General features: G+C 49.2%; 2 protein-coding genes across 2 annotated transcripts in view; both read left to right on the top strand.

Annotated features, from left to right (window-relative positions):
- Positions 1-1,504, top strand: part of CYP26C1 (cytochrome P450 family 26 subfamily C member 1) — a 9,701-nt gene extending 8,197 nt beyond the window's left edge. The window contains exon 6 of the mRNA XM_010971295.3: positions 1-1,504. This exon is cut by the window's left edge and continues 621 nt beyond it. The gene's annotated coding sequence lies outside the window, so the exon portion shown is untranslated.
- Positions 1,505-3,226: 1,722 nt separating this feature from the next.
- Positions 3,227-8,106, top strand: CYP26A1 (cytochrome P450 family 26 subfamily A member 1). Its single transcript, XM_010971217.3, has 7 exons — positions 3,227-4,730; positions 4,915-5,139; positions 5,392-5,682; positions 5,762-5,920; positions 6,403-6,537; positions 7,113-7,265; positions 7,583-8,106. Exons 1-7 carry the CDS (start codon positions 4,542-4,544, stop codon positions 7,922-7,924), a joined length of 1,494 nt encoding a protein of 497 aa, XP_010969519.2. The 5' UTR covers positions 3,227-4,541; the 3' UTR covers positions 7,925-8,106.
- The last annotated feature ends 15,469 nt before the right edge of the window (positions 8,107-23,575 follow it).

Here is a 23,575-nt window from a genome sequence, read left to right as displayed (position 1 = left end):
GCCAAGATTCTTAGGCCCTTCCCAGGATCTCAGGGATGGAGGGAAGAGATCTCCACTAGGAGCCAAGCCCGGGAAGGTGCATGGGTTACGGGGCCCCGGGGAGGATTGCTAGGGAAGGATCGGGGAGTGCCAGAGATCTGGCGAACGAGATAGGACCTGCAACCCTTGCGAGGAAGCGGCTAGGCCGGGAGCGCATCCCTGGGCTGGCTTTGGGCCATAGGAAGACACACCGTGAAGTTGCCCAATGGAAGGCCCTTAGGCAGCTGGCCTCCTCTTGGCGCGCCCCGGCCACTCCTCCGGTCTCGGCGGAAACCCAGAACTGCCACTTCCAGGACTCTAAACAGGCTCAACACCGCATTCTGTTGGCGATTTCTTAAAAGAAAAATTCCTAGTTCAAGAACGCATGTAATCTTTCCATTGATACAAGGGAGCCTAGGCACATGGAAAGGGCTCGAAGGTTGGATTATTTTCCTGGGAGGTTGAGACATAATCAGAGAGGCTTGGAATATTTGTACCCAAAATGGGAAGGCCAAGTAGTAAAGTTTGCTGGCAGTGGTTCAGTGAGGAGGCTACAGCTTAGCTGGGCAGCTGCTCACTGGTGGGAAAGTGGGGTGGCAGGTGGGGGAGACCTGGGAAAGATGCTCTCAGAAGGACCCACTCTGCATATACCCAGAAAGGGGCGAGGATCCTGGGCAGCCTGGGGCCCAGACTGCTGGAACTTCTCTCTTGAGCACAGCCCCAGGGAACTGGGCTAGGAATTAGCTCCAAGATAGCTGGCTGCAGGGACATTCTGGTTTATTGCCGCAACCTCCTATTACACAGGAGAAACTGAGAGGAAAGATTGGCCTGAGGAGCCAGCAGTGAGTTCCTGGACTGCTCAGCCAGTGCTCTCCACCCCATCACTCCCCTGCTACAGCCCCTGGGCCTGTGGCCACTGCCTAGGTCTCCGCCCTTTTATCGTTTCACAGTAATCCCTAGGTTGGCTGAAGGACTCTCTCTGGACCTTTTCAACACAGAATTTCCCAACAGTGTTTAAATCTAAACCAAGAGCCTCCAGTGTCATTATTCCTGACAGCCTACTGTAACCTGCCACCCACCTTCTGACAGGCCAGGGGCAAACTGGACATGATGGGTGAGCCAGGGAAATTGCCGCCAAGGCCTGAGCTGACCCCTTAGTGAACCAGAAGGAAGCTTGTGCCCTCCTGACCTTATGCTTAAGGTGGATCCTGGGGCCAGAAGGATAAGGGGAAGCAGCAGGCGCAGGCAGGGTGGGGAGCTCAAGAGCGCAGCGGGCCCTTCCGAGCTCGGCTGACACCGCCATAACCCCCATCCAGGGCAATTCATCACCCACTGCTGACCACAGGCCCTGGCGCCAGGCCATGGGCTCCACAGGCGCCACAGAGGAGCCAGCAAAAGTGGCGGGTCTGGGGCCTGCCCTCAGGGTGCTCTTGAGGCTGCAGAGACAACATCTTGGCCTGAGGAGCTCCACCAGGCTGAGGTGGTGGGAGGACCAGAGCTGGGGTTGATTCTGATTTGGGGAGAGATATAGGGAGGGAGCGCTCAGAAGCCCAGACTTAGCTGGTTCCAAGAGACCTGGTTTACCTGCTGTGGGGTCTGGACTAACTATAAGCTTCAGTTTTACCCTAATTTCCCATTGATGTATCATCCTCAGTAACGTCAAGGAATATCCGAGCTCTTGCTTGGTAGCTGTTGATTCTCTGAGGAAGAAGCAGATGTGGTTCTTGCCCTCCTGGACTTGGTATGTTCACAAAGGAGGTAGACAGTAAATGAAGGAGCAAACAAAAGAGCAAGAATACGTCTAATGGCGATAGTGCTGTCGAGAAAATAAAACAGACCTGTGATGCAGAGTGCCTGGTGGCTCAACTGGGCAGGTGGGGGTCTGGGAAGGCTTCCCTGAGGTCACATTTGACTTCGGAAGGAACCAGCCAGTGGTGACCTGAGAGAGAGGAGCCGCAAGCAGACAAAATGGGAGGTATAGAATCCTGAGATGGGAATGAGTGCTCAAGACAGGGAGAAGGGCTGAAGGGAGAAAAATGGAGGAGGGGTGCTTCAGCTGCCGGGGCTCCCCAGACCCCAGTCGGGTCCCCTCCGCCAGCAAGAAACTCCTCCCCACCCCCCAGCCCTTAGCAACAGGCTGTTTTGTAAACATCTTGGAAACATTTTGTTTTCCAGTGAACCAACCCCTCTCCCCACCCACCGCCACCCAAGAAAACTTGGCAAAGTTTCTAGATCAAAGTTCTTATTGGGCTCGTAATTGATTGACCCCTGCTACCCTGCTTCAAGATATTCTTTAATGATCTTCGCTATCCTATTTAATCCTTTCCTGCCGGATGCCCCCGCGAGTCCCAATGGGCAGAGAGATTAAAACATACCCCCCCACCCCCATCCCCCGTGGCAATTTCCAGCATGCAGGCTCCGCTCATCTTGTGACCCGGCGCGGGCTGAACTTGGCGAGATGGCCCTGCAGAGTTCACTCGGATGTCACGGTCCGGCCTGCAGGGGTCACAGGCGGGTCAGGCCCGAGGATTGGGACCGGGCCCCAGGTCACGCCCCCGCTCGCCAGCTTTGCTCACCGGCCAGAGGCAGTGTCTAGAAAGGGGCGGGACCGGGATTTCTGAGAATTATCTCTCTCGCGCCTTGCCCTCGTTCCTGCCGCTGCCCCGAAGACGTCTGTCACAGTTTACAGACATCAATTCATTAGGAAAAAAATGACAGTAGGAGAGTCCCTTCCCTAGAGTCTCTGAAACGCCAAGTAGGATTGAGGCGAATAGTCAACTCTCCGAAACACGCGCTGGGGCGACCCGGGCTTGGAGCGTTGCGGGAACTGTGCAGTCCCTGCCACTCTGCAGACACTTTCTGAACCGCCAGGTTTGGGGACCACCAAGGGAGCTCTCAGGATCAAAGCGTCTTGCATCTACCAGAGACGCTTTCCAAGGCGTGCGGCGTGCTCCTGTGAGAGCTGGTCTTCCGTTTTAAACAAACGTACATCATTGTTTCGTTTTCCGCGCCGCGAGTGCGTTCAGCGCTCAAACCAAGGGAGTGTGAGGCCCTGGACTGGTCCGAGGCGGCTCGGACCCACTCCCACTGGCTCCGCCAGGTGGGAAGCAGGGAGAGCACGTGTGCTTCCTACAGCTTCTGAGCTTCAGGCATTGGCTGCGGGAGCAGCCGATTGTATATAGTTGGACAAAGGCCAGAAGACCCACTTCCCGGTACAGATTCCCTCAACTCCCCCATTAGTGGCCAGCAGAGGCCTGTGTTCAGGACCTAGCATCTCTCTCACCTGGGTAGCTTTCTGCCGGGTGGGAGTGGGAGAGCGGAGGGTGGTTCCAGTGCCGGGAGTCCAAGTCACCCTGGTAACGCAGCCTAGCGTGCCGGGAGCTGGGAAGAGTATTTTCAATGAGAAGCCTCTTTTGGAAACTCACAACTACCCTGAGGTGCAGAGAGATCAAGAATGATCATCTTCATATTAAAGAGGAAACAGGCGCAGAGATGTGCGGCGGCTTGCCCAAGGTCATTCTAGTAGAGAAGTGGGACTCAGAGCTCAGATTCCCGGATTCCCGGGCTTTGCTTCCTGTGTCTCGGACTCCTTACCCTGTCAGGGCTAAGTACCCTCTTCCCCTCTGCGTATCTGGGGCTGCCAGTCCCAGGGTCCTTGGAATCCGGCCGACTGTGGCTGGATCACTGAGGGCTGGTTGCCTCCAAGCCGCAGACGAATGGACCCTGAGGTCCCCCGCTGGGGCGTCAGAGTTGGGGTTTAGACTTGCACGGGGTTGCACCTGGAGTCCTGAGGATCTGGAGGCTCTCTTGTACCCTTAAGTGGGACCTTCCAAGACTTCATGAGTGCGGGCCTCCTTGAGGGTACTGGGGAACTGGGAATCTATAGTCAGCCGGTCTTGACTCCTCCCTCCCCCGACTCTCGCTTGGGTCCTGGTCCAGGGCTCTTCTGTGGGATCTTTGGAAGTTTGGCCCTGCGTTCTGGACCCTTAGTTTCCCCATCTATGGGACTAGGCAGCTTGGTGATCCCTGAACGCACTTCCCCTTACTTCCCCAGCAGGTGGAAGGGCGCCCACCCGGCGCCTGCAAATGGAAAGCCAGTTCAGGCAGCTCTGGGCTGGGACTGCCCGTCGGACCTGGAGGGAGGGTTTCCAAAAAGACCGCCAGGAAGCCCAGGGCTTGGAGTTCCCGCCCCTCGAAGCCCGGGTTGGACTCTGCCGCCGTCCCCGCACACTTTGTATGGGGGAAGCAAGCTGCTTCTAGCCCCGCACCCCAGGAGGCGCGCTTGGAGGGAAGCCGCCACCGCGCCGCCTCTGCCTCGGCGCGGAACAAACGGTTAAAGATTTTGGGCAGCGCCGCGCGGGGGGAGGAGCCAGGGGCCCAATCCGCAATTAAAGATGAACTTTGGGTGAACTAATTGTCTAAGGTAACGTGGGCAGCAACCTGGGCCGCCTATAAAGCGGTTGCGCGGCGGGGCTCGGAGCGCTGGCGGCGGCGGCAGGTGGCGCGGGAGGTCGCGACGCGCCATGGGTCTTCCGGCACTGCTGGCCAGTGCGCTCTGCACATTCGTGCTACCGCTGCTGCTCTTCCTGGCCGCGATCAAGCTCTGGGACCTGTACTGCGTGAGCAGCCGGGACCGCAGCTGCACCCTCCCTTTGCCCCCTGGAACTATGGGCTTCCCCTTTTTTGGGGAAACACTGCAGATGGTGCTACAGGTAAGGGAGTTTGGGATGGGACAGGACGATTCTCCGGAGCCCAGTAGGGCTCCGGGCTTCCACTGAAGCCGGGGTGGGCGCCCCTGGGAGGGAGGTAACAGCGTCTAGGATCGGGCTAGCCAGAGGCGCGGCGCTCCCCGGCGCCCCCTCACGCCCGCCTCTCTCCTCCGCTTTCTTCTCGCAGCGAAGGAAGTTCCTGCAGATGAAGCGCAGGAAATACGGATTCATCTACAAGACGCATCTGTTCGGGCGGCCCACTGTGCGAGTGATGGGTGCCGATAACGTGCGGCGCATCTTGCTTGGGGAGCACAGGCTGGTGTCCGTCCATTGGCCCGCGTCGGTGCGCACCATCCTGGGCTCCGGCTGCCTCTCCAACCTGCACGACTCCTCGCACAAGCAGCGCAAGAAGGTGAGGGCGGGGTGGCGGCGCCTGGACAGGAAGGAAGGGGGACCTCATTCGCGGGAGGATTTTAGGCAGATAGGTGCTGGGGGAGCGCCAGCTGCATAAGGCGGCGGCTGGGACCCTTTTAAATTCAGTGTAGCTTTCCCAGCTGGGAAATGCCTTGGGTCTGGCGGGGTTGGGGATGTCTGGAAGGGGCCCCGGAAGGCGACAGAGGCGGATGGAGCCCGATTTTAACGCTCTCCCCTCCTCGGAGTTCAGGTGATTATGCGGGCCTTCAGCCGCGAGGCGCTCCAGTGCTATGTGCCGGTGATCACCGAGGAAGTGAGCAATTGCTTGGAGCAGTGGCTGAGCTGCGGCGAGCGCGGCCTCCTAGTTTACCCCCAAGTGAAGCGCCTCATGTTCCGCATCGCCATGCGCATCCTGCTGGGCTGCGAGCCTCGGCTGGCGAGCGGCGGGGAAGCCGAGCAGCAGTTGGTGGAGGCCTTCGAGGAAATGACCCGCAATCTCTTCTCGTTGCCCATCGACGTGCCCTTCAGCGGGTTGTACCGGGTAAGAGCGGCACGTAGGGTGCGGAGCCAGGGGAGTGGGGTCCGTGCTTCTGCTCACAATCTTGCGCCTCTGGGCTCAGGGCCTGAAGGCGCGGAACCTCATCCATGCGCGCATCGAGGAGAATATTCGCGCCAAGATCTGCGGGCTGCGGGCGGCCGAGGCAGGCGGGGGCTGCAAGGATGCGCTGCAGCTGTTGATTGAGCACTCGTGGGAGAGGGGAGAGAGCCTGGACATGCAGGTGAGTGGCAGCTTCAGGAGAGGCACTGGGGAGTTTGATCCCCTGGCTTTCCAAGAGCAGTTTCTGTGATCCCCAAAGTGCCCCCCTGGGGCCCAGCTTCCCAGTCTGGGAAGCCCGCCCAGACCCCAGGGATGGGACGCAGAGGTTGAGACATCGGGTCGGCAGAGCTGTGGAAGAGGCTGCGTCCCCTAACCCTTCCAGGTTTTAAAGGGAAGGTTGGAATTTGCAAAATGTAAATAATGTTGGGTGGTTTTTAATATAACCAAGGCTTTAATTCGAGAGTTCCTGGGAGAGTGGGATCTTACTGTCCTTCCTGCTCTAGTTGAACTAAAGGGTCTTAGCATTCTGTTTAAATAGGTTTTCTGTCAGCTAACTTTTAATCCTTCCCGTCTTCCCTCCAGAACCCTCAGTTCTATTCTGAGTAATTGCTCTGTAAAGTTGCATGCAGACTTGTCAAAATGTTCGTCTTAATTCACTCTTAGGCACTAAAGCAATCTTCAACGGAGCTCCTCTTTGGAGGACACGAAACCACGGCCAGTGCGGCCACATCTCTGATCACTTACCTGGGGCTCTACCCACATGTCCTCCAGAAAGTGCGGGAGGAGCTGAAGAGTAAGGTAGGGGACTGTGGGTGGGGTGGGGAGAGGGGCTCTCTTAGCTTAAACTTAGCTGCTCTCTAGCCAATTTCTCAATAAGTAAGTGTGCTGCCTTCCTTGAGTATATGGGAAATGCTAGGCCAAGAGGTGGGTAAAGAGAATTAGCTTTGTGAATAAAAAGGAATCTTGATCTGTGAGCCCACTCAGGCAGGGTTCAACCTGGTATTTCTGCCTCCACTTTTGGCAGAACCTTGGAGACTTTCAGATAGCTTCCACCTTCTTGGATTTGTGTGTCCAAGGGCATGAATGGGGAACTCCTGGGTGGCTGCGGTGGCAGCAAGGATGGTGGTGATTGAGGGAGGGGGATAAACTTGGTGGTTTTAACTGGTGAGCAGCATTCTCTGGGAATTGTAAATAGTGGATTTGGGCCCAGGGGTGGAGGCAAATGGTCACTAGCTGCTCACTGTTTCCCCCTCACACTCTCCCATCATGGGGCCCTCTGGGTCTAGCCGCCACTTAAGCCCTGTTTACATCTGCCGGGCTGATTTTATTGGAGCACAAAGTAACCGTTCACCTCTGTATGACTGTTTTGATAGGGTTTACTTTGCAAGGGCAATCAAGACAACAAGTTGGACATGGAAATTTTGGAACAGCTTAAATACATTGGGTGTGTTATTAAAGAGACACTTCGACTGAATCCCCCAGTTCCAGGAGGGTTTCGGGTTGCCCTTAAGACTTTTGAATTAAATGTAAGTGAAAAGTGCTCTTCCTAACCGCACCTCCACCCCCCGCCATGTTGTGTGTTGTGGTTTTAAATCTCCCTTTGCTTCCCTGTGCTTTGACTTAAATTTCTTAGGCTTTTGATGACATTGTCTTGCCTCATGTGAACACATGTTTCAGCGTCCTGAATGTCTGTCTGTCTGTCTCTGTCTCACACCTCCAGTCTCCACCCCCAGTCTCACTTTCTTTCAACTCATAACTCCTCCAAGGATATCAGTGAGAGAGTTTTCTTGTTGAAAGTTGAGTTCCAGTTTGTCAGCCCTTGGGACCTCCTCATTTTTTGCAGGGATACCAGATTCCCAAGGGCTGGAATGTTATCTACAGTATCTGCGATACTCACGATGTTGCGGATATCTTCACCAACAAGGAGGAATTTAATCCTGACCGCTTTCTGCTGCCTCACCCAGAAGATGCGTCCAGGTTTAGCTTCATTCCATTTGGAGGCGGCCTCAGGAGCTGTGTAGGGAAAGAGTTTGCAAAAATTCTTCTCAAAATATTTACAGTGGAGCTGGCCAGGCATTGTGACTGGCGGCTTCTAAATGGACCTCCTACAATGAAAACGAGTCCCACCGTGTACCCTGTGGATGATCTCCCAGCAAGGTTCACCCATTTCCAGGGGGAAATCTGATGGCGAGTGCGCCCAGACCTCGGACTTATTTGAAGTGTACATGAGTTTTTACATAGTGTTGTGTTGATTTTATTATATTTAATTTCTAAATGTATATTATAATATTTATGTGTCTCTTCTACAGTACCACAGTCTTTAAATATTAAAATAATCTGGATAGTTTCCAAATAAAGTAAAATCTGAAGGTGCTTGTCTTGCATTTAATATTCCTGTGGGGGAAACTCACTGGTTTTATTTTTGTATATTTAACTAGATTTCTAAACGTCTACGTGTATGGCTTCATTTGTCATCTGTGCATATCTATTTTCTGTGGGGAGAAACTTTAGCTGTTTTTTTCTCTTAACAGTTGTTAGAAACTGTGTGTGTGTGTGTGTGTGTGTGTGTGTGAGAGTTAGTCCAAAGGTAATTTTGTAAATTTTTCTATGGTAATTTAGATTCTCTATTTAGAAAATGGATCAAAGTTAATTAAAAAATGTAGGGTAGGGGTTTGCTTTACTTTAGGGAAAGATGTATTTGAAAAGATAACACCTTGAGTGGGGGAAGGTATAGCTCTGTGGTAGAGTGCATGCCTAGCATGCACAAAGTCCTGGGTTCAATCCCCAGTACCTCCATTAAAAATAAACAAACAAACAAACCTAATTAACTCCTCCCCCATTTAAAAAAACATTTAAAAAACCAATTTTTTAAAAAGATAATACTTTGAGAATATCAGCGTCTAATATAACACCTTCAGCCATAAACTTAGTATGTTTAATAAACATAATAAATCCAGGTTGTCACATGGTGCCGGAACTGTTTTCTGAAGTTAAAGTTTTAAATAAGACAAAGCCAGTCCCTCAGCTCATGGACAGTTATTGACTAAAAGGGGACCCCAAGTCACTGATGTGTTTCCTTTACTCTGAAGTTGCATATAAAAACAGTATTGGAAAAGGCCAATCTCTGGTTGAGATAAGCGAATCCAGATATTCTTTATTGAAAATAAGGCAGGAGGAGTAGATTTAGCAAACTGACAGATAAAGTTTTTATCTATGCCAGGCAATAGGGTGTGAGCCTGACATGACTGATAAAATGGCCCAGTCATGACCCTGTGAACCTTGGCTAACCTCCGCGAAAGTGCGGTTTTGTCACATTTCTGACCCTGGCATAGCCGTGTTCTGAACTGAAGGCCAGGCGCTCCATCCAGAAAGGTTAGCCTGGTGACTTGCTTATGCAAGCACATTTTCAGTTTTGAAATGGCCCGATCTGCTTACTGAACCTCTGATGGCTGGTAGGTCTTGGACTTTAAAATTTTCATTACAATTTTAGAATTTGGCAAGGGAATACTGCAGAAAAACCGGGTGGTCTCAACAGGTGTTTGAAAAGGCTTCTGACTACAATGAGAGCTACGTATTCTACCTGACTTTAGTCTTCCAGGTAGAACTTGGATTGTAACTTATGGTTGGAATCCTCTGATTTTTTAAAGGGGTGTTTACATAATAATTTATAATACCTTATAATAACCTTATGATACCTTTTTTTTTTTTAAATGAGAAATTACAGGCTTATTTTTTTTCAGCCAAAGCTTTAGTGTGCTGTGGATTGCAAAGCCGACCCCTCCCCCAACATTCGCCACGGATGGTTCCAGCCAGAAGCACACAAGCCGGAGGACATTATTTCAGATCATTTATACAAGGTCAGTTTTTAAGGGTTTCAATACTTTGCATTTTGCCAGAGAACAGTCAGCGTTTCAAAACACCATCTTCCGTGACTTGGTGACCATTTGTCTTTATGAACATAGTGCAGGATGAAATTTGAGCCATTTTAGCAGATAATTCAATTTTTTAAATCCATCTTTATTTTTTATCTGAAGAGCTTTGAGGAAAGTGCCTCTGGCTTGCACTTCCCAGGGCTACATTTAGCCCATTTAGACTCATCGATTACAGAGGAGTGCAGAATTTATCTCAAAAATACGTTAAAAACGCAGTCTTCGATAATGTGCTTAGTGCTGAGTGAAGGCAGTTTAGATGTGTGTGCGCGTGAGGCAGAATTGACGTTTGTGGGCTGCCGTGTGGACTGAAATGGGCCTGGGTCACATCCATCGGGGGCATGGATGCTTTACAGCACAGGCACCGCTGGGTCAGTGTCCATGCCTCACCCAGTGGAGAGGTGTTTCTAGATTTAGACTTGGCCAGAATTGTGGAAGGAGGGGAGATCACTGTGAGAAATGACTCTTTGGGGCTCCCAGGGGCTTGGCATGGTGATGGGAGGGTGCTGTGCTTGCCAAGGCCCTGGGCTGGTCTCCTTGCCAAGCTGGTCAAGTTGGTGCCCTCTGCCTCCCCATCCCTGCCTGCCTGCTGTCCCCTCTCCAGTTGGGGGGGGGTGTGGTACCACCAAGGGCAGACCTTGTCAGGACTGGCATGTGAAGGCCTCCAGCTGGGTCTGTAAAGTACCAGCATTCAGAGGAATTGTAGCCTTCACCCAGCTCCGCCCCAGGAGGCCCAGAGAACACTGTGATTTGCCTGGGGCCACTCAGAGAGTGGCAGAACCAGGAAAGGCCCCCTGCTATCTTTTTTCCCTTTCATTTCCTTTCCTTTTTTTTTTTTTTTTTTTTTTTAAAAAACAGCTAATAACACCTGCCTGATTTCTCTCCAACTTTCTGTTGCCAAGCAGCAAGGTCCAGGAGTCTCCACCTCCTAACTTCCCTTCATGCCTCCTGCCACCACTCCCCTGCCCAGTGACAGTCCAGATCAACTCTCTTGCAGACAACTGGGGAAACAGGGAGCAGTGACAGGAAGTGGCTGCTCCCCCTGAACCCTCATCTGCAAGGTTTCAGGGTGCTTTTCCAACCTTGCCACCCCCCAGAGGTCCACAAGGGGGCGGACTTCTCCCTTCTATGCCAAGCTCAGCACCCAGTGGTTTTCCCCACCAGTGTCCATGAAATCCAGTGTCCATGAAATCCTGTGTCCATGGCCTCTGGCCTAGGGCCTGCTTTTACCCCAGACAGTGAGACACTGCAGTCACCCAGGGCTCGGCAAGGACTCAACCTCAGGCCTGGTCATGTCTGCCTGGCCCCTCTGGAAGGGTCACCCTTGGCTGGGTTGATCTGGACCATCTTTGAGTTTCTGAAGTAGCCACCACCCGCTGCATCTCTGAGGTTGGCTGGCTCCAGTTTCCAGCGCTGCCCACGTACTGCCCATGTTGCTCTTACTATCCCTGGAAAATGGCCCACAGTTTTCGGAGAGTGGGGAGCACGATTTTCGAAGGACATGGGCATACTAATTGGTGTTCAGATGACCTTCACCAGATCTGGAATCCACCCCACAAAAGCACTGTACGAGGAACTAAGAACGTCTAGGGAGGTGGTGGTGGCCCCACCTTCAAATAGTTAAAGGGCTGCTGTAGTAAATACAGGTTCAGACCTGTTCTGAAGGACAGAGCATGCACTTAGGAGGGCGAGCTAGACAGAAGGAAATAGTGCCATATAAGAAAAACATTTTGAGACAACTAGAGCCCTTTGGTGACAACACAGGCCGCCTTGTGAGACAGCAAGCTCCCTGTCAACGGAGGCGTCCAAACTCAAGCTGGACCACCAAGCTGCCATAAGGGTTCTGACATGGAGGGAGAGCTTGGGTTTAACGACTCCCAGGTTCCCTTCCAAAATTCAAGACCTGTGATTTGGTGTTAATTCCATTGCTCAGATACCTACTTTACTTTGAAATGCAGATTAACTCCGATCTAGGAAGATAGGACATCCCAACACCCTCCTCCAGGGCATTCAGCAGTCTTTGGTGATCATTCTATCAAAGCTCCAAGCCAGATGTGGAGATGGGACCCAGGGGCCTGACACGTGTCCTCACAGTGACACTGAACCCCTGTATTGATTGCTGGGAATTTCTGTCCTGCTCTGTGACCTGGTGCTTCCAGCTCCCTGTCCGGCGCCTGCTCCCACATCCTCTAGGCCTCTCTCAGCTGTGCTGAGCTGACCATGCACTTGACCTGGCTTCTGGGGTAATACTCTGAGACTTTCCCCAGTGCTCCCTGGCCTCCACGACGCCCCATGCTGACACTGGACTCTGCCCCGTTGTCCTTTCTCTCCGCCTCCTCAAAAGTTACTCAAAGGCAGGGGCTGTCTCATCTTTGGAATCTTGTAAATTCAGCCCATTCTCTTGTACCTCCCCAGCCTCGCCCAGAACACATTCACACGAGAGGTGTTCCTTGGGAGGGAAAATTTCTTGGGGCCAATCGACACCATTCACCTTATGTCTCTCCAGCTTCGTGGTGCCATGTTTTTCTTTGAAAAGTGAAACTTTCATCCTTGGAAAATCTCAGTGGCCGCAAGCTTACACGGCTGTGGTTTAACAGCATGTCACATTCCTGAAACCAATGCTCCACGGGTATTTGGCCAAACAAGCTTTCCTTCTTTTGAAGTAGAGTCAACTCAAGTTAGAACCCTGAGACAGGGTGGAAACTTAGCCCTGGATTACGTGGTGGGTTTTCTGGGTGAAAGTTATCATGTTGCAATATTCATAACCATGCATCACCACACAGAAGTTGACCCACACCATCCAATTTCTCACCACTGCCAAACCCCTCCCTGGTCCATCAAGGGGTCAGAAATCTACTCACTCATTTCTGACCATAGATGTTTCAAGAATTTTATCTGAAGTCACTAACAGGTTCATTTAATTCAAATGCTTTGTGAGATGACAGAAGTACTTTGCTTACAATAGATATTTGACAAAACACATTGATTTATTAAGTACAGCTGTACCATCCAACATAACAGTGCTTTACTGAATAAGAGAGGAGAGGATTTGGTATTTTGAAATGAGAACTTTATTTAATATCAATCAGTCACAGATTTTCGAGCTGGAACGAAGATTATGGATGGATCATCCAACCCCCTCAGTTTACAGCCGAGGTTGTTAAAAAAATTTAAAGTCTCAACTGAGAATCAGGACTGGCAGTCCAGTGTCCATACTGGAGGATCAGTCCTCACTGAAAAAAAACTATATTGTTTATTTATATACATGTCATGAATAAAGGGCAGGTGAGCAGATTATTTGAGACCAAATTGCTTACAGGTTCTTGCCCTCACTGTGCCGTGGGGACCTGGAGTTGTGTGGCCACCAAGGATTTGACACGAAGCCCGGCAGGAGGTGTAGACTGCTGGCATTTCTGGTGGGGCTGGGGGCTGGGTCTGCATGTTGGTAGAGCTGGACCCTCAGACATTTTGAGTTTCTTCCACTGAACAGCAGAAAATCATTTCTGTTATAGGTTAAATTTATCCTCTTCCCTGAAAAAAAAGGGTTGAAGTTCTAACCTTCAATACATCAGAATGTGACTGTATTAGGCAGTGGGGTCCTTACAGAGGTAATCAAGTTAAGGTGAGTGGGCCCTCATCCAATATGACTGCAGTCCTTATGAAAAGGGGAAATTTGGACCCAGGGATAGATGCACACAGAGGGAAGATGCTGTGGGGATAAGCATAGAGAACACCATATGAAGATGGAGGACCAAAGCCATATATCTACAATCTAAGGGATGCCTGAGATTCCTGACAAATCTCCAGAAGCCAGGAAGAGTCAAAGAGAGATTCCCCTACAGCTTTCAAAGGGAGCCCACACCATGACTTCAGACTTCTTGGTAAGAACTGTGAGACTTCATTTCCAGCTTCGAGATCAGCCTGCCTCCAGAATCGAGACAGTCCATTTTGGTTGCTCTGAATTGCCCAGGTTGTGGTACTCTTTTCAATGGCAGCCCTCGGAAACTAATGCCATTTCCAAAGGCAAGAAGCCTTTTTCGTGAGAAACAGCAGTTCTCGATGTTAGCGTGCTTCAGAAACCCCCAGAGGGCTTGCTGAAATATAGATTACTGGGCTTCACCCCAGAGTTTCTGGATTGATCCAAGAATTTGCATTTCTAGCTAGTTTTCAGGAGATGTTGATACTGCTGATCCCAGGACCACACTTTGAGAACCACTGACAAAAAGTTTCTGATCTCCAAGTCGATGATCACAGAGGGGCCAGCAGGTAATTTAACAAGTGGGGTAGCCAGGGAGAGAGACAGCTGGAGGTGGTGGGTGGTGGATGTGCCCTAGAGGGGCTGGTGCTGCTCAGCCTGGTTTATTTTTGACCCATAGGAATGAAAGACCTTCTAATTTTGGGGGAAGTGCTGGAAATCCAGATTTGCATAGGGCTGTCCTGATATTTAGATGTTGGTCACTAATTCATATTAAAAAAAATTGTGCAGGCAAAATAAAATTTGCTTGTGGCCCCGATGGCTGCCAATTTGCAACATCTTGGGTCTTTGATCCTTGAGAAGTTTTCAGAGTACTTGCTTGAGAATGGCTCAGCTGTGTGGTCTGTCTCAGAGTCTCTCAGAAAGTTGCAGTTAAGGTGTTGGCTGGGGCTGCACCACCTGAAGGCTTGGCTGAAGCTGGAAAAGCCCCTTCCAAGTTGGCTCCCTTACATGGCTGCTGGCAAGAGGTCTCCGTAGCTTGTCATGCAAATCTCTCCATAGGACGGCTTGGGTACCCTCACAGCATGGCCGCTGGCTTCACCCGTGGGCAGGTAATCTAAAACAGCAGCAAGACAGAAGCTTTAGTATTTTTCATGACCTGGCTTTGGGAGTCACACTCCACTTCCACAATATCCTACTGTTACACAGTTTAGCCCTATCCAGGGTGGAGAGAGCCATGAAGATGTGAAGACAAGGAGGTGAGAGGTATTGGGGGCCATCTTAGAGGCTGGCTAACATATTCAGATTTTGAGTGGGTGGGGAGACTCTTTTCCTGCCCTCCTTAGTGGCATTTTCATCTTTCTGGGCAGTCCTTAATTTCCAGTATTTTCATTGTGACCCATCCCCTATGGGAACTTAACAGCTGTCATCAGAAAAAAAATCTGTTATAGGATTTCTTGGCTGGGTGGAGTCTGAGGGGTCATCTGTGCCAAGGTTGTAAGTTGGAGGCTCTTGGGTAGAGCCTATGAGTGGGCGTTTAAGCGTTTCTGTTTGCCAAAATCTCCAACCAGCTCACTTTGTTCATTTATATTACTTCTGAGTTATCTGGCCCTGCTCTAATCCAACTGTCCTGTTTCTTGTTACTCAGGACTTTCAGTGCAAAAACTGAGACAGTCCTGGGGAAAGTCAGATGGCTGGTCACCCTAATCAACCACATTACTTGAAAAATGAAGAAAATTCAGTTCAGACAGCAGATGTGAATTGATTAGGCCCTTACAATTCAAAGTATGGCCCACGGAGCAGCGGCATCTGTATCACCTGGTTGCTGATTATAGAGCAGCAATGTATCAGGCCCCACCCCGGACTTGCTGAGTCAATCCGCAGTTTAACAGAGTCCCGGGTCAGTCTTGGGCACAGTGTGGTCTAGGACTCTGAACAGGAGAACAACCTGAACTTGGGCCCTCTGAGGATTCGGCTTTGCCATCCACGTGGGTAGAATAGACCTAACAATGACCCACCTGTGCTGTGGTAATCCGACCTTGACATGCGCATCTTTTTTTTGTTCCTGCCTCCCCGATTCCCCAAAATGAAAGTCGTCTAAAATTTCATTGTTGGAAGGAAACTAAAGTTCCCAATTCTCACCTGGGTTTGAGTAGTGGTTTTCATAAATCACTTTTCACAGCTGAAATTTCTCCCCTCCCCAAACAAAATGCCATGAAAACACAGATTAGGGAAGATTTCTGGACATTTCGGTTATTTCCAGTTTCTGAAACTCCAAGCAACGTGTAGTCGGTAAGTAACCTTGTATGCGCAGCCTTATGTACAAACTTGTGCTTTATTTTGTAGGCTTGAGTCCTGAAAGTGAGGCTGCTGGGCCAATGAGGATGTGCATTTAAAATTGTAGTGGATATCCAACAAGACGTCTGCCCAAGGAGGAGTGTTTGAAAAAATGGCAGTGCATTTATATTGTGGGACCTCATGGAGGCATAACGGAGTGAGTACGAGAGACAGCTACTGACCTTGAGGGACGGCTACGATGTACCGTTAAGCTCCGAGAACAAGTTGCAGAGGGACGTAAGTAATTGGTGGAAAGAATTGAGGGATAGGATATTTTGCAAAAAGACTTAATCACACTTTCTAGTTACATTTATGGATGCGTCTTCTGGTTGTAAAGAATATGTGTTGGTTTTGTAGTTGAAGAGGTTTAGGAGACAGACAAGTGGAGGTGCTGCAGTTGAAGTGAGTAACACTCTACAGCTCAGCCCTCAGCCGCTTCCGCTGCGACCCTTCCCACCTCCATCCTTCCCGGCTTTCTGCTTTCAGAAACCACTCCCAGTTGCAGGCATCTGATTGGCTGAGCCCAGGTCATGTGCCCACTCCCTGGCTGCCAATTGTGGTAGAGGGATTATCTGACCTCCTTTTATGTAAGGGGCCTTTGCCGCCCACTTATCTGGGGATAACCCCCAAATAGGCCCTTTGGCCCCTAATCAACAACTAAAGTGGAAAACCTTCCAACACTAGCCTTTTGAAAACCTCCGTATGGTTGGGGAAGCAGTTTTGAGTTAATTAACCTTACTTTCGTAGAGTACAAGGAAAAATAATAGCCAAGCCTCACTGAACATTTACTCTACGTGTTATGTATTTCACATCATCTTATTTCATTCTCACGACATTTCCATGATGCAGGTACAATTATTAATACCCCTTTTACAAATAGGGCCACAGAGGCATAGAATGGTTATATAATTTGCCCAGAGTCACACAGCTTAGTAAGTAGTGGAGTAAGGATTTGAACCCAGGCTGTCTACTCGAGTGAAAGGTTCTAGGCATTACATTATACTGCGTCCAGGTTTAAGATACTTGGAATGGGCACTGATTTTCATCTGGAATAGTAATTATTCATATTGTCACTGAATGCTTAGTACATGCCAGGCACTGTCCTGACTTCTATACATGAATTAATGAATTTAATTCATCACAAAAACCCAAATGAGAAAACTGAAACTTGGAGATGTTAGCAACTCATCCAGGGTCCCTCCCTAAGGGGCACAGTCAGAGGGCCAGCACAGAGGGCCTGTCTCCAGAGCCACACACTCAACCCTCCAGAGCCATTGGTCACTTTGACGTATCAATACACCAGCATGCCTTTTCTTCTCTCTTGATCTGAAAGCGGTTCTCTTGGGAGATACAGAACTTTGGGTAATTATCAGGATGATTCAACTGAAGTTATGAGTTTTATTTCAATTTTCCATTTCATTTTGATACCGAGGATCTGGCCCTAGGCTGATGTCAGCAAAAATAACTTCAATTAAATCTGATTACTGTCATTTGTGAAGATTAGCTGGGAAGAAATCTGAAAAGACAAAGGAGGGGTGTGTGTGTGTGTGATTGTGCAGTTCTAAATTTCCATCATTAAAGAGATAATGGGAAGGAATAAGAAAGGGAAAAGAGATCAATAGCATTTTCTTATTAAATTGTTACACGTGGAAAGATATGACTCTTTTGCGGGGGATTTATTCAAAAGAGAATTTTCTTGCTAGAAGCAGTGTGTTTTTCTAAGTGAAAATACAGTGTATCCTCAATTTGAATTGCAAGTCCTTCCAAAAGCAGAGTGGGAAGGAAGGATAATGCCTAATGGGAATGAATTCTTTCTACTTTGTTTTATAAAAGTTTCCCGAAACAATTTTTTAAAAAAAAATCACAGTTATTTAAAAAAATTCAGGTATCCTCCTGATCTGAATATTTTAGATACAAATCAAAATAACCAGAGAATTTTATACAATATCAACTTGGTTTAAGATGGGGATAAAAACAAAACAAAAAAAAAGACAGTCAATACCCTTGCAACTGGATGATGGGAAGTAGAAAATTGCAGGGCGTATTTGGCAAACTACAACTCTAGACATCAGATTTGTCCCTCGAGAATAAACCACATCATGGAGGACTGGCCTGAAGAATTAGGGGAAGGAGAGACGAGTTAGTGTTTGGCACTTGCTGAATACAGCGCTAGGTGACTGATGTTTACGTATGGTACCAGAGTTCATCCTTACCACAACTCTTTGCAGTGAGGTCATTATACTCATTTTGCAGAGGGGATAACTGAAGCTCAAGAAAGTAAGGTGACTTGTCCCAGGTTCCCCAGCTGGTAAGTAGTTGTGAGTTTATTGGAGAAATTTGAAGGAGAGGAAGTGAGGGCACCATTGGGTGTGTCAAGGAGGAGACAGAAGCCGGAGTCCTCTGGGCGGTGGATGTGCTAAGTTTCCGTGATGCTCTAGATCTGATCTAGAGCAGGAGGAGCGCAAGCTTGAGAGTGATGGTGACTAGGCAAAGGTGAGGTCCCTGAGAGGGATGGGGACCAGGAGCAGATGCTGGTTTGGGGAAGAGACAGGTGGGTCTGTGAAGTGGACATGTCCCCAGGCAGGTGCCAGGTCTGCTTCTCAGGAGAGCTCGGCTTGTGGACGCAGGTTTGGAGGGAGAGAATGACGTCAGCTGGGTGCATGAGTCAAAAGGGAAGTGGGAGAGAAGCCAAGGAGCCAGGGTCTCAGAAGCCAAGGGAGGGGAGAGAGAGAGAGACGCTTTTGTGGTCTTGTTTTCCTAAGGCTCTTCAGGAGGTAACTCCAAAGGGCACAGAGCAAGATGTGGGCCTAGAGAGAGAGAGAGCTGTGAAGGGAGGCTAAGACATTTAAAAAAAAAGACAGAAAAGTTGGAGTCTGAGGAACCAAGCTTTCATTATTAGAACAAACAAACAGGGCAGAAAACTTCTTTGACATACTGTCTTCCATCCTAATGAACATTCAGGTCTTCCTGCATGAATGAAAACACAATGGAAATTAAATGAAAATGGCATTTAGCAAGCTTTAGGGGAGGCCCTGGGTCAACTGAGATGAGGGAAGAGGAGAGGGAGGGGGAGCCCCTATGTAAATTTGGGGTGATTGCAGCCTGGGTGGAGGAGAGGCTTGGGGCCATCTAGTCCCCAACACTCTGTGGGGCCCTGGGGACCCCGTCTGACACTTACCACACATCCCAGCAGGAAAACATGGGGAGCGAATCAGAAGGGGCTAGTTCTCCTTGGCCAGTCAGTCCTGGGCTGCGCCTCCGGCATTGAAGGCTGCCCATTTGCCAAGTGCGGCTTCCTCTGCCCACTGAGGAAGGAGCAGGAATGCCCCAGAGGGGGCTGGATGGACGCCCAGAGGGACGGGCAGAGTTATGTCAGCGCCTAGATCCTGGTAGTGGGGTGGCCGAGGGCGGAGGGCTGGCCGAAGAACCTTCCTGCTCGGGCCTCTTGGGAAGCCAGTGGCTGCTGTCCTTGGAGGCAGGCTGTGTGCCTTCAGGGGGCTCTCAGGAGGTGCTGCTGGGCAGCTACCACCCCGTGGGAGCCCCCTCTGCCCAATTTTGAGGAAGAGGTGATGCCTTAGCGTGGGCTGCCATCATACAATACCACAGACTGCGGAGTTTAAACAAAGGAAGTTTATTTTCTCACAGTTCTGGAGGCTGGGAAGTCCAAGATCAAGGTGCCGGCTGATTCAGTTCCTGGTAAGAACTCTCTTCCTGGCTAATAGATGGCTGCCTTCTTGTTGTGTTCTCACACGACACAGAGAGAAACAGGGAAAGACAGAGGGAGAGCGCGCGCTCTGACGGTTCCTCTCGTCTTGTAAAGATGCCAGTCCTATAAGATTAGGCCCCACCCTTAGTATCTCATTTAACCACATCACCTCCTCACAGGCCCTGTCTTCAAATACAGTCATGTTGAATGTTAGGGCTTCAACGTAAATTGGTGGGGGCGGGGGCGGACACAAACATTCAGTCCAAAACAGGCAGAAAACTGAAATTTGTCACCAGCTTCCAATCAGACTGCTTTTGTTTTTAGGAACCACAGGCCCTGGAGCTGGAAGAGGCACTTCGATTGTTTTCTAGATGGGACAGTGCTTGTCTAAGTCCCCCAAGTCTGAGTGGCTCAGTCCCCCAGGGTGGCACCCAGGGTTTACTAGCATGGCGGGTCCGCAGTTGAATGGAGTCCTGGCACCCCGAGACTGGGTATCCCATCAGATCTTCCTTAGTTCCCCAGATCCAGCCACAGAAGGGGCAGATACATGTCTGTGGACCCAATAGTGTCCTCACTGCCCCAGCACACGGCAGGACACGGCTGTACGGGGGCGACTGAGTGGATGGACCTCATGGTCATTCCGTCCATGTGCTGAGACTGACAAGCTGTCTCACAGCTGAAATCCAGATTCCTGGGCCAGAGTTTTGTTCATCCAGCTGGGGTCAGAGGTCCGCCTGTGGGCCTGGTAGGACTGGGGCTTCCAGGGCCTCTAGGGAAGGGATACAAGTATTGTGGAGTGGGAGGACGCGGCTGGCGGTACTCCAGAATTACTTGAGGCAGAATTTGATTTTTCTTATTGGCAAAGGCCGCTTACCTATTTGTATTCTCTAGAAGAGTTCTGTCCCTTTTTTTTCTTTTTCTATTATTTTGAGAAGAGCTTTCCCTTAGTGGGATATCATAAATTTAATATACATTTTCCACGTTAGCTGGAATAGAGTTGGCATATGATGTTATTTTTGTTTTAAAAAGCTGTATGGTGAAGGCAAATTTTAGTTAGCATTACCATGGATTTTGTTTTTCCCTTTACTATTTTAACCCCAAAATTGTGCTGAAAATGTTCATATAAACTTCCTTTGTTCTGGGGTGTTACCTAGAAGGACGATAGTACAACCAGGCACTTCCTATCTGCAGGTTTTACATTTGTGAATTCAACTATGGATGTGAAACCGACAGATACAGAGGGCCAACTGTATGACAACATTTCATATCAGGGACTTGAGCATCCTTGGATTTTGGTATCCATGGGGTCTCCTGGAACCAATCCCCTGCAGATGCCGAGGGATGACTGTCTTTTTATTCTCTCCTATTGCTGTTTTTAAACAAGATGTGACTCTTATGGAATAAAGAACTAACAGTTAATAAGCTCCTACACCTCCCTATCACATTTTCAGGTATAAACCTATTAAAAATGCGTGGACCATTTTAACAACAGTTATTGGTGCTCTTCGAAGTTCTAAGTGAGTCCAGAAACTGCTGGTGCTGACTGCTTTTTCCTGGGGTCTGTTGGGGGAGTGAGCATCCCTGGAGCTCAGGACTCACCTGCAGCTGCTAATTCCAGCACCTGGACCACCTAAACAGGAAATACCAAGGGCCCTTGCTTAACTTGCTAACTCGTGGGTTTTCCCTTTGTTTCTCAGACCCACTGTGGATTTCCCCTTCCTCAGGGCCTTTGCACCTGCTGTCTCCTCTGCTTGGAATAGTCTTTCCCTTCACTCTTTGTGTGGTTGGATCTTTGCTCAGGTTCCAGTTATTTTATACCAACCTGGTACCATTCACAGCACTTGCCGCAACACATAATAATTTTATTTCTTATTTATATGATCTCTTGACCATCTTCCCCACAAAGGAGCAGGCTCTTGATTGTCTTGATTGTCTTGTTGACTGCTGTGTTCAAGGCGCCTGCTACACGGCAGGAGCTCAGTAAGTATTTGGTGATTGGAAAAAAACCCAAGTGCTTGGGAGAGGATGAACTCTATCTGCCTGAAGGACCGGCTTCTGAAGTGGGCTTTGCTGGCTTGCTGGCCGCTAGTTACCAATCCCACCTGCTTCCTCCTTCTACCAGCTGATCTATTAACCCCAGTCCAAGCTTCCCAAGACCCTAGTAACCGTGTCCCCTTGTCCCCTTCCTGTCTTATTCTTTTCACAGACTCTCCGCTGGCCTTCAACCCAGGCATTCCGTTCTCTCACTCACAAAATGTTTACTGCGGGCCAATACTGCAGGCCCTGACCTGATGTTCCTGGCCCAGTGAGGCAGCCCCAGCCCTATAGACCCCCACAGTTTGTTCTCCACACATTGGCTAGAATGATCCCTTAAAAATTCAAACAGGGTCATGGCACCCCTCTCCTTGAAACTCTGCAAGATCATGTTATGCAGCAATAGACAATGAATGTAGTCACAGATCTTTGCTGCCCCCTGGGGCATTGGGTTTAGAGCTGGGGACAGAGTGAGGAACAGTACAGGCACAGTTCCTCCCTCCCTCAGGGAGCTTGTTCGCTGATCACGGGAGAGTGGCCATAGCCCAGGGCTGAGAAGTGTGCGTCTTTTGGAAGCAAGTCTGACTGTCCTGAGTTCAAATTCTGTCTCTGCCATTTGCCCCACATCCAAGCTTGGGGAGATGACTTAAGCTTCCTGTGCCTCGGTTTTCTTGTCTGTCAAACAAGGGCAAAAGCAGTCCTGCAAAGTAGACGACAAAGATTTGGGGGAATGAAATGTGATATCATGAGCCAAGTGCTTGTATGTGCCTGGTAGCTAGTAGGAATACAGTAAATGATAGTGGGTATTTGTGTCTCTTTCTGGGACACAGGGGATGGGGGCAGGTAGGAGCTGCAGGCCGTTGTTTCCGCTCCTAGCATTGGCAGATGGGGAAAGGAGGCTTGTCTTGTCTTGCCTGAGCTCCTAAGCAATTCCAGGGCCGGGACGAGAACCTGTGTGTCCTGACCCCCAGGTCTCTGTCCTCTCTCTGCTCCAAGCTGCTGCCAGCTAGACTCAGCAGCCAAGGGGTTCAGTGACATTCCACACTCTGTTCACCCTTTTGATCGTGAACAGTGACTGCTCAATGCCAATGATTGAAACAAGGCATTTCTGAGAAATTTAGAATTACTGAGCAGATTTAAACAAGGAGAAGCTGGTTTTGTGCACTTGGCTCCAGGCTCCCTTCTGCCCAAAGTCTGGTCCCAGTTCTTCTCTAGGGGGATGGAATTTCCACCGGAAAATGTTGCGCTACCCTGAGCCCCTTATTAATCTGAGTTGTATTATTCATGCAGCAGAATTTGAGCTGCCTCTATTCATTTGGACGTTGGGTGAAGAATGCTTTGTAGTCTGGTGTGGATGAAGATGGAGGAAGTATAATTTGGTCCATTATTTTTGGAGGACAATCTTGGCAGCATGTATCAAAAGCCTTCAAATTATACATATGCGGGGAAGGGTATATAGCTCAGTGGTAGAGTGCATGCCTAGCATGCATGAGGTCCTGGGTTCAAGCCCCAGTACCGCCATTAAATAAATAGATGAATAAACCTAATTACCTCCCCCTCCCCCTAAAAAAGATAAAATAAATAAATTTAAAAAAATTAAAATTGTACATGTGCTTTGACCCAAGGATTCTAATATTAGTTTTTGAGCAAATATTTAACTATAAGGATGTTTGTTGGAGAATGTGTTATTGAAAACCATGTGATGTCCACTGATAAGGGATTGGGGAAATAATGGTACATCTGATCAATAGACTACTATGTAGTTTTTTTCTTTTTTTTTAACTGAAGTACAGTCAGTTATAATATGTCAATCTCTGGTGTACAGCACAACATCCCAGTTATCCATATACATACATATATTTGTTTTTATATTCTTCTTCATTAAAGGTTATTACAAGATACTGAACATAGTTCCCTGTGCTATACAAAAGAAACTTTCAAAAAAATCTACTTTTCTATATAGTGGCTAACATTTGTAAATCTCAAACTCCCAAATTTATCCCTTCCTACCCCCTTTCCCCAGTAGCCATAAGATTGTTTACTATGTCTGGGAGTCTGTTTCTGTTTTGCAGATGAGTTCATAGTGTCCTTTTCTTTTAGATTCCACATATGAGTGATATCTTATGGTATCTTTCT

This window comes from Camelus bactrianus, chromosome 11 (genome assembly GCF_048773025.1).
Source record: "Camelus bactrianus isolate YW-2024 breed Bactrian camel chromosome 11, ASM4877302v1, whole genome shotgun sequence".
Lineage (NCBI taxonomy): Eukaryota > Metazoa > Chordata > Mammalia > Artiodactyla > Camelidae > Camelus > Camelus bactrianus.
Note: the sequence above shows the minus strand (reverse complement) of the source record. Positions and strands in the feature narration are given on the sequence as shown.